Below are 18,885 nucleotides of genomic sequence, written 5' to 3'. Positions count from 1 at the left end.
TGATATTTTTTCTTGCATTAAGTGTGTTTTATCTCAATAAGTATCAGACATTTACTTGTCCTTTAAGCCAGATCACTTCTTAAATAAAGATTATATAACTACGGAAAAAATTGAGGGACCACTCGTAATGTTTCAATGTATGGCAGCCATTCCATTGTCTGTTGAATACCAACACAGATAAATGTTGTCAGTAGTTTATAGAATACAATAAAAATAAAATAAAAATAATTTAACTCGAAGACATACCTATACATAGTAAAACCAGAGAGTTTTTTTCAGAAGTTGTATGTGCTGATACAGTGAAGACATCACACATTAATTATATATAAGCAAAGCGAACTTTGAATTAATAAAGTAGGGTATGCTTTGATAAATAGTACCCAGAAAAGAAGGGCATGGTGTTAACAAGTGCAAGAAAAACACCTTTACATCCCTTCACCTATAAAACAAAGTGCCTCAGTGCTGACAGCATATTGAAGTTACCTAGCATTTTCCAAGGCACACTTCACATTTGTATCAACATACAGAAACACTGCTCTTCTTCAGGTTGTGCAGTGTGGATGGCAGGCTCAGCATTTTATTCAGTGACTGCAGCAAGGCACCAAGACTTGTGAGACAGTATTTTGTTCAATGTTTTACTGTATGAAATGTTTTAATGCACTAACGAAAAGTTGTTAAACTGTCCAAGCTTGCAGCATAACATCTATCTATATCCATCCATTTGTTTTAAAATTTTAAAAATTCACATGTAGGTTGTGCTTATGAACCAGGGTGTGCTGTTTTGGGGGAACAACTCCAGATTGGATATATTCAGATCAGGGACAAGTACAAGTAAGAACTCAATATTGAAAGTATTTGATCCTCATTTTAAAATGTAGTTCATATTTTTACCCACACTGCACAACTTCACTGATTGTGATACAGCTTGAAATGCATTCACCCCACAGAATTAGGTTTCTGAACCAGCCATGCACCGCACAAGCATTTGGATTTGTCAAAGAAATATTTTTAAGGGAAGAGTGACATCTACAGGCTTAACGATAGCATTGCTGCTTATTTTGTGTCCCATGTTTGTTCTACATGCCTTTCATATGAAAACTCAAGAAACACCCTGTCTTCTTTATGATATATTTAATTGAATGTCAAACAAAATGAGCTTTTCCCCTATTTAAACATAAAAAATGCTTCTGCTTTGCTTTGTTTACAGCCCTTTTAATCACTAGATGGTGCTGTTGCTTTCAACACATTCATGTGCGCTACTGACAGGATTGTGTAGAGAACAACCAAACTATTTACAGTTTCAAAATTGGTCACACACACTTATGAATATATAAATGATCTAAAAGAAAGGAGAGTCAAAAAACAACACTTTAACAGACATTGCACAGTTTAGTTCAACTTGAGTTTTATGAATGTGCATCTAAATAAAAATAAGTCCTAATGTGACAACTGTCACAGTCACATGCAATATTAAATGAAGTTTAAGTAAATCATTATGAGCACAACAAACCTGGTTAAGGTCAAAAGATAAATAAAAGCCAGTATTGCTGAATTCTCTTTGTTATATGACTCACTTTGACAGTGGCATTTTCCTCAAAGGGAGCAATGGTGACCTTTCCCTGTGGCAATTGATGCCACATCTTCAGTTAGTAGAATAGACTGTCATTATGACAGATCAGATAAACCTAATCTGTTGCTTCTAAAAGCAAAATAACAACAAGAAGAGAACCACAAAAGGTGTGTGTGTGTGTGTGTGTGTGTGTGTGTGTGTGTGTGTGTGTGTGTGTGTGTGTGTGTGTGTGTGTGTGTGTGTGTGTGTGTGTGTGTGTGTGTGTGTGTGTGTGTGTGTGTGTGTGTGTGTGTGTGTGTCATGGTGACTAAATAACTTTGAGTGACATATTACATCTGCAATGATGGTTTGTTTTATTTCTGAAATTAAAAAAACAATAAAGCACTGTTTTGAATAAAGGCTACTCTAGGACAACAAACAAATGTAAAACATTTTAATTGCTACATTAATATTATAAATGTTCTTTTGTCCTGATCAAACATGTACATACCAATGAAAGCATTGACTTTTGATTTTTAGAAATGTGTTCTGTGTTAAATTGCATGGCAGAGGTGCTCCTGCATTATCCCCAGCACACAGGAATTGATGGATGCCATTAAGGTGGCTAATCCCATCAGTGTACCAGGAATGTATTACATTAAAGGCTAATGATCTTTTTCTATGTTCTGATGCTTTCAGACATAAAGTCTATGGTTATTTTTAAATGTACTTGAAAATAGGATGTTCCCTAAAACAATTTTCGAGTAGTCCTACCAATCTGAAAAAAGAATCAATAAAAAAATGGCCTACTTTGTAAAGTGTTGTAGAAACCAGAAAAGACAGAATGTTCTTATGAAAGCAGCAGTGAAAAAAAGGTTGCCTTTCAAATCATTGCAGAATATGTTTTTAAACATCATAGCAAAATCTTCCTCTCTTCTCTGCCTCCCTCCCTTTCACACTCCTGACTGATCTTATCCGGGTTAGCATCCATCTTATATGACCTTGAGCAGACCTATATGACTAAGCTACTGCTTTGCTTTCATTATGATATATTCTCCTTTTAACTCATAAAAAGCCTTTCATTATGATCAGTTCTTACAAAATGCAATTGAAAACACGACTCATTATGATACATGGGGTATTTGAATACTAATTAATGCAAATAATTGAGCAGAATTTTGCCACTATGTCTGTAAAATTCATATCAATATAGTTTCATATTAGATGTTTATATGTGTAAGTGGAATCGTGTTTTTAATAAACTAATCCAGAAATACTCACATGGTTTTATTGCTGTTCCCTTGGTAACAAGCAAACCCTTGCCCTTTTAGCCTACTGGCATTCGTGTGGATCGTACCACTTTGCAGTCGTAGGGGGAATGATAGAAAATGTAAGTTATAGAATGGTCTCATTTGCCGAAAGATACTTACGTTAAACTCAACTTAAAGCAAATCAAATTGCGATATAACATATTTTTGCATGTCTTAATATTTGTACCGTTGTATACTTAAATATTTATCGCCCCTAGGCATATCAGCTCACCCCGGGAAACCTCGTCATCACATTAAACTGACGGTCGTACAGTAAGCTGTCAAAAGCTTGTTGCTTAAATCTGTGCAGTGCTACAGTAAAGTAATAACGAATCGAAGTAACAAGATATATTTCTGCAAACAGAGCAAGAGTTAAACTGGTTGTTGAGCAGACATTTCGGGAGCACTTGACATCGTGTTTTCGTTAGTTCGTCGTCTGTCCTAGCTGGTGCGTGATAGCTGTTTCCTCTGGGAAGCGGTTCATCCGTGATGATGATGATGAGGTAAGCAGGTGTGCTTCTTAGCTAACAGTGTAGCTAATGTAAGCTAATAACCCGTCAATGTTCAATGTTAGCCCCATGACAGCAATGTATTTCGCTTGCTAACGTTACTGTAACTAAGTATTTGCGACAAGCTAGCTAAAGTAGCCGAGGATGAGAATGCAAATCAGAGCCCAAGCTATCTTCGAAATACCAAACTGTGCAGATAACACGATAGTGACAGGTAAGGGTAATGCTAATGTTTAAATACGTAATGCTAGGTCAGTGCTTTTTTTCTGTTCTTTGTCAAAATATATACATAGCTTAAAATGTTTAACATGGCTAAATTATGTGTGTACATCTTCTCTTTCTCACTCCAGGAAATGTGTGACAGATACACTTAAATAAACAATAAGCTACTGTTTTTTATCATCACATTTAATGCAATTCGTTCACCAAATAAGGTTAACCTCAACCAAACAAAAATGTTGAAAAATACTTCATTTATTTTAATTATCAGTACTTAGACAACTAGAGAAGAGGCATAGTTGTTTTAACTCATTCTCTCTAGCAGTTCAGATTACTGTCATGGCACTAATTTACTGTATTTTATTGCAACAACAATCTCTTTTATAGTCAGACAACTTTGTGGTCATTTGTGACGGTTAATTTCACATACAATCCACAATTCAGTGAGTCACATACAGTGTAAGAATTCATTATGTATGGAGGGTGAATGGGTAATATATGCACAAGCAAAATCTAGGTGTAAAATCTGGAATTATTGCATAATTATTAGTTGGGGTTGGAGGATTTTTGGACATGAACGTGCTACCCAAAGGTGTATTATGAAACTAATCCATACAGTATTTTGTATGGTGGGTATTTTAGATTAAAGATGAAGTTTACTGTAATTTTCTTTTCCACTAGCATAAACAAAATAAACAACATTATGTTCCTCCCAGCCCACAGCAGTGCAAATTAATTTTCTACTCTGCTTTGCATGATTCATTACATTAACCCAAAATGTAATTTTAGATTACAGCCTAAAGTTACGCCTTTTGAATAACAAACAGTGGAAAATACATTACCACACTACAAAATCTGTTCACTGGGTGTTGGTAGATCATTTGTCATTTCTATATTACACATGATGAATTTAATTCCTGTTAAATAACCAAATTGTATTCATAGATAAAGACTCCACTGCCAGCAGTGTCTTGCTCCAAGCTGTGCACAAACAGTGCATCAGCTCCTGCTTTTCTATTGGCTAGTTTCAGACTGGGAGGGTCTTCCTGGGGGCAGGCACCAAGGCAGGAAGGGGGGGTGGCTGGAAATGTTTCAGCCAGAGTTGGAAAGGCAATCTGTTTTTACTGTTGTGGAGAGAAAATCTTTGGTCACTGAATCCGTGAGACAGAGAGGGGGTTAAAAGCTGTTATTTGGGTATTTTTTTGACAAGTCTGATGCTGGAAAGTTCCATGTCTAACCTAGACTCTCGGATGTGGACAGAAGTTCTTTAGGGCTACATGAAGTGAGAGAGGTAGGTTTTCTTGCTCTGTTTCCTGACTTGCGCCCAAAGGAATTTGCTGCAGTATGCTGTGCGATAGCATGCAGTAAAGCTGTGTGGCTGTTACAGCAGAAGATCTGGGTTAATAACAGCAGAGGTTTTTCTGATCTGTGCCTTTTATGTCTTTGTACATGTGTAAGCCATGTTACTTGCTCTCAATAGAGAAACCTCTCAACTCTTGTATTCTGTTCACGAGTTAGCCACCTTTTCTGCCTCCTCAGCAACTTCCTGTGTGTTTTACCAGTTAGTGTGCTGGTCTGAATATACCGTTCAGTGTTTCGCCCCCAACATGATGTGTGTTTAAGCTTTGTCTTGCTCTCCTTGTTTTCTGTATGTGCTTGCTGTGCTCACAGTCAGCATATCTGACGGTAGCAATTTGGCACCAAGTGCTTGTGTCATCCTACAGAATCAGCAAATAAAGAGTAACTATGTCATGGAAAAAAAGGTTATCGTGAGCAGAGAGGAAGTGCAGAATATGTGTGATTCAAGATGAAATCTAGTTGTAATAGTTTCTTTTTTGGTGGATACTGATTAACAACATGTGTTACAATCCAGGGATAACACCCATCCTGTGGTTGGATGGATTGGAGCTTTGTAAATGTTCATATTGTGAGATTGATTGATTGATTGATTACCATGACACCATCCGGCTACTCAGCCCAGACTAGCACAACAACTGTGGCTCTGTTTGTAACACGGTTAACATTGTTCCTATTTAAGAGGCATGACTGGGAGAAATCAATTGTGGTTGTGCAGACATAATATAGCCCGTACAACAACCATCATTCACAATATGTTTTAAGTTTAGATGCCATTTTAAATGATGAGGATCTGAATTATCTGCTAACAAGGTAGTACTAGCAATACTAGGCTTGACAAATATCTAAATCTTTGCACAGGGCAAAAATAACAAAAACAGAATGGCTAAGAGAGATCAACTTATCAACATATTTTTTTCCCATTTTTTAAGAATGATATAATGGTGAAAAGAGCTAGCAAAGGCTCACATTGGAGAAGCTAGTACCAGAGAATGAGTAGGGTTTCTGTTTGGAAAAACTGCTTAAATGATTAGTCTCTAGGGAATCTGACTTGCTGATTAAAAATATAACCTGACTAATTACAAACTATAACATTTGTTATTGTTTGACCTAATCCATTTTCTGCTAACGAACAAATGACTCTAGAGAATAAACGGTCTCCAGTGAATAGAAGAAATCACATGAAATGCCCTTTGTGTATAAAAATAATTTCTGGTAGCTCTAAATGTGCCAACAGTAGAGTAATAGCAACCTTATTATAGTGTTGTTTTTTGGAAACTATTCAAGTCTTGTTGATTTTTTGTCTTTCAGATCACTAACACCGTGCCTTTGAGAAGATATCCCCGAGCTGAAGGTGGTTGTGTACATTGCCGACCTATGCTTTCTTTAAGACAAGACACGCAGGATACCTCAGCTACAAGCACTTCGCCTCCTCTTTGCACAACTTCATCACCTAAAAAGGCTAAAATAGAGCCATAAGAGAATAGAAAATAATGACCTGAGAATGTATGACTAAAGTGAGGTCTGCATTAAAATTCCCTCACTTGTCTGATATTTCTGGGCACCATCTTTTGTGGAATATACACTTGAACGTGTCTTTAACAAATAAAAATAAAACACAAGTGCAGTATTTCTTTTTGATGGGAGATTTCTCAGTGATTGAACAACCATCCCATCTTTCTGCTCCAGCTGATGGAAGGCTCTCAAGGTTGTTTTAAAAGTGGACTTTGCACAAAGAGCCAACCCACAGCTTTTGCTGTATGAGACACAAGAAAATCGATTGATTGCCTTTTTTTAAACTTCAAACTTTATGATTATAACCTTCGGACATGGCGTTAAACCTATCTTCAGTCAGAGACACAAAATGGTTAACTCTGGAAGTCTGTCGCCAGTTCCAGCGAGGAAACTGTTCACGTAGTGATGAGGAATGCAAATTTGCTCATCCACCGAAGAGCTGCCAAGTTGACAATGGGAGAGTTGTTGCCTGCTTTGACTCGCTGAAGGTAAGAAATTCCATCCACATGGTATTATCTGTGAAACCTTGTTGGTACTTTACTGAATGTTAAGAACATTTGTCCTTTTATACAGGAATCATACTGCATGAAATGAACATTTTATTGAGTTGTTACCTTGTCCTAAGTGAATGGTTTCTCCAGTGTATTACACCAAATCAGAAATAATGCAAAATAAATGTGCTCTTCTTGAATAGATAGATAAAAAAAAGTAAATACTCAAAGTGCTCTTGCAGGTTTCATCTAGCATGTCCCATCAAACACAGTTAAACCTGCATTCCTACCTAGTTATTGTATTAAACCAGTAATACAATAACTAAAAGGGCTGATATCACTAATTGTTGCCTACACAGCAGTGGTCAAACACTCATTACATAGTATGGGACAAAAACAAGACTGTTTTCCTCCCCCCCTGTAAATGTTGTAAATAGAGGTGGGGGAAAGATCCTTAACTGCTACTGTCAGTTGAACGTTTTGACCCCACCTCATAGTGAACTCTGAATGCGCCCCCTATGTTAGGTTGCTATAACATCCTTTCCATTCAGAAATAATATGTCAAACTGCGGAGCAAAACTGTCCTCTCAATCATGCACCAGTGTTTGTGAAATCATATGTCATATGACGCCTCCCAAAAATAGGGTAACATGTCAGATGCCTGTCTCATCACTTATCTAATGTCGACTATAAAACATATTTCTGGCAGCCAGCTGGATTACAGCCTCCTGTTTGCTCAGTTGCCCTGTATGAGACCAATGCTGCCTTAATCCACTCTCACACATTTACTATCACCACACAATACAGCTCTACCCTCCGGATTATACTTATGGTGAGTCATCGTCTTATCTCCTTACCGAAGGCCTTCTCTGTGCACCAGTGGTCAAGGGCCTGGACCTAAGGCTTAACACAAAGTAGCTACCCTATTCCTTTATCCAACAACATTATTGATTTTGCCTTGCATCACTTTCTGTGAAAAGTATTTAGATGTACATATTTTTAATAAAAGATACATTTTCACGCCCAGATTCAATTGTGCTTGATTTTGGCGTATGTTTATACTTAAACCGTAAACAACAGAGCAATTCTACATAATGGAAACACTATTAGGATGAAGTGTGTGTGAATTCAAATAGCTATATCATCCTGCACTATCTCATTTTAGAAATACAACCTAGAATTACAGTCTGTTGCGAGGTAAAAAAATAAGAGGTCAACCAACAGTTGTCATGTGATGATGTCACAGCTCTTCCTCATGAATAGGCTTTTGTCCAAGGAGTCGTCAAATGTCTCTTACAGTAAGGCTGCTGGTGAAATGTTAACTGGTACTAACTCGGGATTAATTCATATTCAGCCTTTGTTTATAAAAAAGATCAAATAGAGCTAAATGCCAGGTTCTGCTTCCCAAACGTATATGTTTTTGCGCCTTTGTAGCTGTTTTGTCTTTTCCACCAGTGGTATTTTATTGACACGTGATTAGTTGATTTCAGGTCAAAACAATTGATGTCCACGTCCTCTACCCATTAATCAATTACTCCCAACAGAGTTAACTTTGGTATACAGAAGAATGAGCACACCCTTTGCTAACTGGGATCTCATGACTCCTGTTAAAGCGGCGGAGAGGCTGGTTGATTCACAGACTTCCTCTGTTTTCAGTGACTTAACTCACTCAGGACTGTTATATGTAAGAGGATTCCCCTGAGACAGCAGAGAAGTGACAATACCAGTTCATTATATTCAGTGCCACTTTAGCTACATAACTACATGTGCTACAGCTCCCTCTTCTTTGACCTCAGTTTAAAGAAGCCCTCCATAGCTGTGGCGCATTCACTTTTAGGGAAATGCATTTCACGAGGCTTACTTTCATTTCCTTCTGTTAAGCAACTGCAAACTTTAAAGCTGTGCAAATGTTTCAAACTAGTTAAACATTTCAACATCAGAAGGGGGGTTGAACAGCTCTATTGGCCGTGTATTTTCTCAGAGCTTTACCCAGACTAATGAAGCATTGATGACAGTTAATCCTACACGGAAATTCATTCACAATAATGAAAATAAAATCCCTTAGGAGAAATGCAAATGATGTAAAATGAGATATCTTCATTTGAATATGAAGGGCAGAGGAAGCTAACCTCTCATTGGGCTAGAACTTCCTGATTGACAGAAATTGTGCTGGCAGGTTCATGTATGAGTTTAATAGTTAGTCATCAGACTGTTGAAATTTAAAACAAATCACCATGTTGTGTGTTATGTGGCCAGTCTCTCGTATTAGTTTCTATATGACCTACCATAGGTCCTTCCATTTCTCTCTGTTGCATTCATATTGAACGATTCTGCGGTGCATCATCTACGTCGAAAGCTTCAATGCCCATGTGTTCCCTACATGTAGCAGGGTGAGAGATACAGTTGTGTAGAACTATAAAAGCGGAAGGGGATGTTCTGCATTTCATTTCAAAACAAATATGAAAGCCACTGTTTCAAAGAACTCCTGTAATATCTCAAGATTGCAAACAAAGATGTTATTTGGAGGAATACAAAGATCACTGGACTGCAATCTTGAGTGTGCCTTTTCTTTTTTCTCTGAATACAGGGTCGATGCTCAAGAGAAAACTGCAAGTATCTTCATCCACCTTCACACTTAAAAACCCAGTTAGAGATTAATGGGCGCAACAACCTCATCCAGCAGAAGACCGCAGCAGCCGTGCTTGCCCAACAGATGCAGCTCATGATCCCAGGACCTAGCCTGCAGCCTGTGGTAAGGGCCACATCCACACTATAAAGGAACTTCTAAATGTGTTATTGTGCTTGTTGGAAATGCACCTAAATGATACTGTTGTCTGGTCGTCAAATAGCTGACCTGGTGACTATGGGGTCTATTCCTATTCAACTCTCTGTTTACAGCTGATTAAATGTGCACATGTTGAGTCATGCGTCAGCAGCAGACCACATGACTGAGGGAGCTAATAACAAACATGTCAGCAGTTTCGAAGTAGTTTGTGCTTGCTTTTAACAATTCAGCAAATGTATATTTATTTATTGATTTATTTATTGACTTATTTATTGATTTATTTATTGATATATAGATTATTTATACATTTTGTTTTCCAAAGTTAGAAATTCAAGGGCTTTAAGTCAAGCCTGCTGTTGCCTTACACATAAAGAATGATTCCAGTCACTTTCTCACAGCGAGGCGTACAGCTTTTTATTAATCACTGATATCAGATCAGTACTCGGTATTGACCACTCCCCAAAGCCCAGGTGTTTTCGTGTTGACTGAAAAAGCCGGTTCGGTGAATCCCCAGTGCTTGTCTCACTTGTAATATGTGACATTTTTTCTTATAGCCAACATTTCAATTTACACAGGGACTGGGCACCAACACTGGTCTTGGTTACGGTTCATACATGACACCGCTGAGCCATGGAATGAGCCTCATCTCGACAGACAACCTCTCCAGCAACCAGGTCCTTGTTTCTGGAAGCCCACCTGTCACGGTCCAGAGCTCCTCTTCTTCTTCATCCTCTTCTTCTCCCTCACAGAAGCTGCAGCGTACAGACAAACTCGAGGTATTCATGCACCACGAGGAGTGATCGAACATGAAAAAATAAAGTAATAGCTTGGTGGTTGACATAATCCAACTACATGCTGAACCCGTGTCCCCGTCTTTATAATGTCTCCTCTCAGGTGTGCCGCGAGTTTCAGCGGGGAAACTGTGCAAGAGGGGAGACAGATTGCCGCTTTGCTCACCCCAGTGACAGCCCCATGATTGACACCACAGATAACACTGTCACTGTTTGCATGGACTACATCAAGAGCCGCTGCTCCAGGGAGAAGTGCAAGTATTTTCACCCGCCTGCACACTTGCAGGCAAAAATCAAATCGGGTCAACAGCAAGTCAATCACACAGCCGTGGCAGCCCAGGCCGCCGCCGCCGCAGCCATGGTAAGACCTTCTCCTCCTGACTACTAAACAACATGTTTTACACCAAAAACACATTACCCTGCCAATAATGTGGTGTTTGAGGGGGTCCTTTTGTTTGCCATGATATCACCGAGTGTGGAGCACTACTGTATATGCCTTTATAATATAGGAAGGGCCCATTTAATGTAACGGCATAATATAGGGTCTTTAAAGTTTTACGGGTGTCCAACTTTTAAATCTTTCGTAATTAAACATTTAAATGAAATGCAATGAAAAGGAAGGATCTTAATCATCAATATTAATTCTGAACTTCGTTTCTCCTCTGATAATTAAAAACACGTGCCTTAATCCCGTGTTTACAAACACCACGGATGAAAACAGACATTCAGAAAACATTAAAAGGAAGGATGAGATTAGATTAGATTAAATTCAGCTGCTGTCAAGGGTTAGTGCTTTTAATAAAAGGCCTGTCAATCAAATTGAGAGTAATAGCAGCTTCCAATCTTTCACTTTGAGTTGTAATTAAGGAGCTCTGCTTTCTGATGACCCTACAAGGCTTGTGTCTTCTAAACAGGCCAAATCAAAAATATTTACATTATATTTGTGCACCAAACACTCCATAAACTGGTGCTACATAGCAACTACGATTGCTATCTACAATTCTTGTACTGTAGATAAAACCAACAACCTACTACGGATAGTTATTTTTAAACGTAATGCATTGTAAGGTGTCTTACTTACATATGACAGTAAAAGTGTGTTTCCTTGGCCTCCATCACTTTTCATTAACATCATCTTTTATGTATTTTTACTGTCAATATGCATAATATATTTGTGGCATGAATTTTACCCAAGTATTGGTAGATGGCGCTCCACATTCTGTGTTTTATGACATCACGTACACGGTGACTTCAGCTTTGTATTTGTGATGCTGCCTTTGGCTATCTGTCATAAAACCAAGTCATTTTTCAGTTAACAGTAAAATGTTCAGTGCTTGATGTTATCCGTTCCTGGAAGCAGTAAAATCCATGTACATTATATGGTATTTTGAAATGATATAGTGTGCATAATTGCACTGCATCACGGTGGAGGTAGTGTTTTAAATACAATAACAAATGACAAGCTAAATACTGCAGATAAAAGATTGTGCCCTATAATTATAAATCTGTGTTGCCAAAGCTATTGATTAACTGTACATGCTGACCTACTAATGGTGGAGTCTTTAGTTACTGTGTCTGTTAATCAGTTATTTTGGTCACTGTGCATGCATATTGTGTTTTATGTGGTAAACTACATTCAGATTATTTTGTTTTTGTTTTCCCCTTCTCACCTATCCACAATGCTGTCCCCCATGACGCACCTCTGCTTGCTGTTACCTGTTTGTTAAACGCTTGAATCCCATTGGCCCACTGCCATCATGTGCTCGCTGCCTGCTATTAAAAGACTCAGTCGACTGCCAAAGCAATGAAGCGATCCCTCGAGGCAACTGTAGACCTGGTATTTTCACCTTTTGCTTTGGTTGTAGCTATTAATTGTACTGTGATAACTTTTAATTTCTGTCATTGTGTTTTAAAGCTTCTTCCAGTCTCATGTAGTCTGTGTACACAGTCATCATCAGTAGCTTTAAGTGTTTAATTTGAAATATTTTTTGTTATTCCATTCATATTCTTATCCTAAAACATGCTTGATTTTTCCACTTTGTGATAACCTTTATTGTGTAGTCATGTTTGCCATTTTTCCATATCTTTTATAAATTAATTCTAAATAATGAGTGTTTAAAACAAAGCTGAATAGAGAGGACACAAAGGTTTGGTATGTCATGTTTCCTCTCGTTCTCTTTCAGGGCTTTCCCTACAGCGTACCCCTACCAAAGAGACAAGCTTTTGAGAAGAGCAGCTGGGCCAGCTCTCTCCTCAGCCCCAGTTTTTTGCACTACCAACAAGCTCTGGCCAACTCACAGCTGCAGCAGCAGACTGCCGCATTTTATCCCACAGGTGAGTTTTACACACGATGTGGATTCAAAGCTAAACAGGAATCAAATACACTTCTTAATGATATTGTCTTGGGAAATGATCTCGTTTATTGTCAAAACTAACATGTAGTACTTTACTAAATGAATCTGCATATCTGTTCATTTTTACTGACTGAACATTATGTTATTTGTGTATTCTTACTTTAACGTTGTGATGTGGGCTCATGTCAGAGTCACACTAAAATACTGTCCCTCTCTCCATTTGATAATCACACAGGTTCGGTCTTCTGCATGGCTCCGGGTAACAACATGGGTAGGTCCTTGACTCATGATTTATAAACAATGTCCTATTATCAATGGAGAGCACAAGTGAAGCTTTTTATTTATCTAGCTTTGTAGTTTTTCCAAATTGGAAAGCAAAACTCTAAATCAGAATCAACAGTAGAACCAGTCCTTGAACGATGGGACAGGCAGATGTTGTGATTGTTTTCCTAAAAGTATTTGTGTTGCATATTTGTTTGTTTTTGATAATTAAGTCTTGTGATATAAATACTTACTGTTATATATCAATAATCCTTTCTTAAAGTAGTCAAAGGTAATATACAAATGAAAGCATTTTGAGGATTCTGCTTGTGGAATTACAAAGCACCACAGATTAGGAAATTTGATCCCTAAGAATCACTTTAATGTTTTTATATTCTTAAACGTTTGACATCTTCAAATCTCCTTTTATGTTTTATAAAAAACACTTGCTCGTCTTTTGGGATGTCAAATTATGGACAGATTTCCTAATTGTATCTCTTATCAGTTCTCCTTTTATGTTCTCCCCTGCCGTCTCGCTTTGCTGTGTGATCACATGCCATCTGCTGGTCTAACCCAATGATGGCTTGCTGCTAATATCATATTGTATTTGCCTGGCAAGAGAGAGAGATACATTGCTATGGTTACCATAATGCTCCACCTCCCTTTTCATTGCTTTCATGGTTCCCTTCCTGAAAAAGTCCCCATGATGTACAGCGCTACGCCTGCTACTGTCTCTGCAGCAACTACTCCCGCCACAAGTGTCGCCTACGCAGCAACAGCACCAGCCAATCAGGTTTGCTCCTTTTTTAAAGCTTTCTGTCATAAATCCTTCAGCTCAGAATAAGTGCTTCATCTTTAAATCAGGGGAGTTGCTTCATCAGCATAGCATTGCCCTGCTTGCATTGCCTGCCATTAAGCTTCATCTACCTGTAGACCTTCAGTTGAACTGGTCCACATCCCACCTTTTTCCATGACGACAGACATTACTTATTTAGAGTCTCCCATCTGCAAGTAGTGGTGTTGCATTTATTCTTTAGAGCATGTTTTTTGTGTTGCTTTGTTCCATGTCACTGTTTATCTTAATGCACAATAGTAGCTTTAATTCTTGTCATACTGGTTGTATTCTTTAGCTAATACTTCATTCATGTTATTATTATCAACTGGGAAAAGATACTGACTTGAGTAGGGGTTGGATTTCTTTTATGTATGTTTTGGTACTTCCCTCTGACCCGACTAAGATATAATGTTCGATGGCTGGGTTAGGGTCAGCTGCTCCTCAAAAACTAAATCTTCATTGATTGTCTTCCTTTGTATGTGTTTCATACATGTATGTTGAGTGTCGTATGCACCAAATATAAATAGATGCATGTTGTGCAGCTGAGTGTTACTTAAAACTTTAAATCGTAGGGCAGTGAAGTTTTTTGGAAAAATGTGTTAAATAATATATAATATTTAAATGTTACGAAATGGCCATAATAGTAAAAATGGTGCAGTGTATATTCAAGACATAAAATAAGGATATATCAAGAATAACAATCACTATCACAAGGGAAACGGGTTAAGGTGGTTGATTAATTTATAAAGACCCACCATTTTTGTATTTGCCACTAAGTGACTGTGTTTTGCCCTGAAACAGATCATCCTCAAGTAACCACCAGAAACAGAAGTCAGTGCCGTGTTGCTGCTGATAAAGACGCCAAACAGCTCTGTAAATATTCTGTCAACACCACACACAACGTACAACAAACTGCATGCAGATAACATCGCTGAGGAGAAGGCTGTTGCCATTGCTTTGATCTCTAACAATACATTACATTAGTAGGATTATACAATGTTAGATAAGTGTCACAGAAGATTATTGTATGCACGCACCTTTGCACCTGCATCAACATGCATCCTCACTAATTTGCATAATATACTTGTTTCTAATTCCTAAAGCATTTCTGACAAGGTCATGGGTGCATTTAGCCTCTTAATCAGCTGTAATGCAATGTGTCTACATATATGATGCTCATGAATACAAATTTCATGCACTAAACCAATCAGACCAAGAAACAGGTAGTGCAGATACAGCAACACCTAAACATTAACAGATGTTGTTCACTGACAGTTTATACTTCTGTAAATAATACAAGAGATGAGCATGACAGATCTAATCTGAATAGAGAAATGTTAAGACCAGGTGTAAAGGGGTCCTTTATTGGTGATTGTTCAAATTGTATCCTCAAGATATTGAGAAACAATTTATTTTTCCGTTCTTGAATGTGTTGTTAACTCAAAGGTTTTTCACAATGATTGTTTACCTAGTGCAAGCTTTAAATATTTCAAACAAACTAGAAAAAGCACTTATTTCAACTTTAAACTCCAAGTTGTAAAAATGACTGAAGTTTCCTTTACAATGTTCTGAGGGTAGTCCATCTAATATCTTACCCCCTCATCCCAGAACAGGAACAGTGCTCCACCTCCTGGTGTGCCTTTGCATTGCATATACAGTACGTTTGCCGAGAGAAAAAACTAGTATAATCCATTTATCGCAAATACTTTATTGCATTCAAGTAAACATTATTCAAACATTAAAATGTTCCCCGCTTCATTATTAAAAAATAACTTTGGGGATTATCGCTTACGGTGATGGATGACTTGTTGCAGACAGTTTCACAAAGATAGATTTTGACTAGGCTTAGGTCAAACTAATATCCAGATTTCAGACGTCTAAATGGATAAGGTAGGACTATCAATCAGCTCAGCAGAAAATTCTTGGATTTATTAGTTCACTGATTACTCCCCTTTTTTTAAGTGTGGTGCCACTAGTCAGCAGGCAGCAGGCTTCACCGACTGTTGCCATGGAAACAATGGTCAGCAGGTGTTGCTGATTGTAACAATAGAAACACTGTTCAGCAGGTGTCCCCAAATGCTACCATAGAATGACTTTAATTCTAGCCTGGTGGTAGTGTGGCTAACATTTTCAGCCTGGTGACACCTGCTGAACAGTGTTTCTGTAAGGGATTAATAAAGTATGTCGTCGTCTTCTTCTTCTTTAAATTGAGCCTGTTTTTGTGTGGTCTTATTACATTTTGACTGGCCTAAAATTCAAGATCAGTATAAAATGTCTTTGTGAAACTGGCTCCGGCTCAACCTGAACATAAAGCGAGCTGTGTTTTTAAGAAGAGGCTCCACAGCCATCGAAGTCAACTCGCGAAAAGGGTGTACGAATTACTGCAGCTCATATTCAAACTAAAGCTCCTATAATCCTGTAAGGGATGAGTTGAGTAATGTGTAAAATGTTAGTCTTAATGTTACAGTCAGTTGTCAGTACTGTATTATTTGAATGTTACAAGTGCCTGATAATTGTGCAGATGAGGATATCCGTGCATATTTAAAAGGCTTTGTGTGAAAAAAAATCACTAGATTTATTCTGCTCTCCTTAAGTCACATTCTGAAAGCAATGTTTTGCAATGCTATGTCACCCTGACAGGTTGCAGTACATTAGTATTTCAATTATAGTTTAAGTAATTCTTTCAATTAACTTTCACTGATGCTCAAATGTGTATGTGTGTACCATGTATAAGAGTTGATATCCTGCTTAAGTTCATTTTTTTCACTTTTAAGATAAGTATATGACAATGTTTCCTATTTAGTTTCATGCAGTAAAATACTTTACGTAGTCAAGTAGGATTTAAGGAGTTAGAAGTGTGGTGAGTTCAGTTGTGTATGGTTGATACCACATTATGCAATTACCCATCTTTGTTTGAAACTGACAGCAGACAGAGTGGCTATTGTGTCGGGTTAAGTGGAAAACTAAACAGATGTTTAAAAAAAACCATTTTCACTCATGTTACGTTATCTTAAACATGTTTAATATTCATTTTAGTTTGCAGTTTTGGAAACAGCTTGTGCAAACATCCACCTTTCCTTAAATGTTACCGATGTCTTTTTAAGTGACTGATGAGGTTTTTTTTTATGAAGAGTATATGTACACCCATATGTGATTAACTCAGACAATCCACCAAGAGATGTTTCATTTGTTCACAATGTTTTCATTCATTGCAAAAGGTTTTACACATTATTGGTCGGAATATAAGAAGCATACTTGCATATTTTACTAGTTTAACTTTAGGAAAGAACACTTTTAAAATGTATTCTCTTCTATTTTATGACGAATGTAATTTATTAAACTGAATTTAGCTCTGCTGGAGGTTCCTTAAAGGGCCTCGCTCTGTTGTATTAGCCTATGATAAGCCGTCTTGTGTCCAGGGATCAAATGTTGGAGCAAAGAGATGCTTAAAACATTACATCCCTGTCACTGCCTTGTCACCTGTGAGGGACAACCTTTGTATGAGCAAGGCCATAGAATTGCTTTTTATGTACAAAAGTGCATTGTACAGGCCACATTTTATGGAAAGTAACTTTCATAATAGGGTAACAGTAGTTTGTCATTTAATTGTTTTGATGTGTTGCTGAGGCAATCTGAAGTTGCAGTGATTTAAAACCTGTTTTTTTGTAGGGGCTGACATTGTTTTTCCCCCTCACAATAACACGTTAGGTTGTACTGTCAGAGATTTGATTTTATTATGCCATTGTGAAACACTGTAAGTGATCCAGTGCATGAGAATATATTTTGAAATGTGATTTTTCTGTGTTTTATATGGTTTCCACTGCATGTCAACATCTTGCAGCAAACGTATAATCCACCCTTAAAGAATCTGCAGTCAGAAGGTCAGGAGTTGATGGTTCAGCAACTGTTTGAACATTACATTTATTTTCATGATATAGTTGCTTTTACAGTTTAGGTTGTTGTTATTAGATATATGACATTTCCCCCCTTATTTATTTTACATGCAAATAAAAAGGCATATAACCGAATGTTTGTTTCACCTTTTGGCAAAAAGCTTGAATGTCATGCACATGGAGGTTGTATTAGATTTGGATCAGCCAGTCAAAAGATGTTGACAGTAAGAATGTTTAGTCTGACCGACTCAAGCACTTTCTCAACCATCAAACTGAGAGGACATGCTTTTTGTCAACTTTGCCTTATCTTTAATCTATTCATAAATTTGTATTTGTTCAGTCATGAATTTCATTTTATCTAATAAATAAAGTGCATTTCACTGAACTTTCCTTTGAAATGATTGCTACACAAGTTTTGAGTTTGAGGCTAAAATGACAGTATGTAAAATCAACCCAAACATTATCCCGATAGACCTGGCTTAAATGCTTGTTAACTGATATCCCACAGTAACAAAACACATGTACCATTTGATTAAATCCTGGCCTGAATATAAACTGTCCCTCTTTTTTTATAATGTGTTAAAGTTATTTTATTTGTGCTTAAGTAAACATTTCATGTGGATAGTTTTTTTCCTGTAAATTCAAAATTGTGTTAAATCTAATATTGCAAATAAATACATGTCAAGTTAATGCCGTGCTGTGAGCTCTATTCTTTGATTTTGCTCTTATTTTTTTCCCATTGTTTGGGTCGGTAGAAAAATAATTTATTAAATAGTAGCAGAAAAACCAATAAAGGCATACAAATATATCATATTAATCTATATGACTGCATTTTTAAAAATCATTTATTTAGGTGGGTTTCAGGTAGAATGTCCGGAATTATTATTATTAATGAATACTTTTTTAAAATGACTCCTGGGATGAATTTAGTCAAGGCAACTTTATTTATATAGCACATTTAAAACCGAATTATTTCAGTGAACATAGGCACAGAAAGGCAATAAAGTAACGTTTCAT

At 37.3% G+C, this 18,885-nt stretch overlaps 1 protein-coding gene across 6 annotated transcripts; it reads left to right on the top strand.

Moving 5' to 3' along the window:
• Window positions 1-3,108: 3,108 nt before the first annotated feature.
• Window positions 3,109-18,558, top strand: LOC134867293 (muscleblind-like protein 2a). Of its 6 annotated transcripts, XM_063887743.1 has the most exons (10): window positions 4,679-4,878; window positions 6,255-6,946; window positions 9,537-9,701; window positions 10,289-10,510; window positions 10,629-10,886; window positions 12,309-12,362; window positions 12,709-12,859; window positions 13,115-13,150; window positions 13,839-13,933; window positions 14,777-18,558. In XM_063887743.1, exons 2-10 carry the CDS (start codon window positions 6,773-6,775, stop codon window positions 14,789-14,791), a joined length of 1,170 nt encoding a protein of 389 aa, XP_063743813.1. In that variant the 5' UTR covers window positions 4,679-4,878; window positions 6,255-6,772; the 3' UTR covers window positions 14,792-18,558. The 6 variants fall into 6 exon arrangements, with proteins under 6 accessions (XP_063743812.1, XP_063743813.1, XP_063743814.1 ...); XM_063887742.1 differs by lacking the exons at window positions 4,679-4,878; window positions 13,839-13,933 and adding an exon at window positions 3,109-3,362; XM_063887744.1 differs by lacking the exon at window positions 13,839-13,933 and having other exon boundaries at window positions 10,310-10,510.
• The last annotated feature ends 327 nt before the right edge of the window (window positions 18,559-18,885 follow it).

This window comes from Eleginops maclovinus, chromosome 7, assembly GCF_036324505.1.
Source record: "Eleginops maclovinus isolate JMC-PN-2008 ecotype Puerto Natales chromosome 7, JC_Emac_rtc_rv5, whole genome shotgun sequence".
In the NCBI taxonomy this organism is placed as follows: domain Eukaryota; kingdom Metazoa; phylum Chordata; class Actinopteri; order Perciformes; family Eleginopidae; genus Eleginops; species Eleginops maclovinus.
Note: the sequence above shows the minus strand (reverse complement) of the source record. Positions and strands in the feature narration are given on the sequence as shown.

Coding starts and splice junctions, on each gene's coding strand:
- LOC134867293 (XM_063887742.1), top strand. CDS start 6,773: ATGGCGTTAAACCTATCTTCAGTCAGAGACACAAAATGGTTAACTCTG. Junction 9,702..10,288: donor GACCTAGCCTGCAGCCTGTG/GTAAGGGCCACA, acceptor TTTTTCTTATAG/CCAACATTTCAATTTACACA. Junction 10,511..10,628: donor AGCGTACAGACAAACTCGAG/GTATTCATGCAC, acceptor GTCTCCTCTCAG/GTGTGCCGCGAGTTTCAGCG.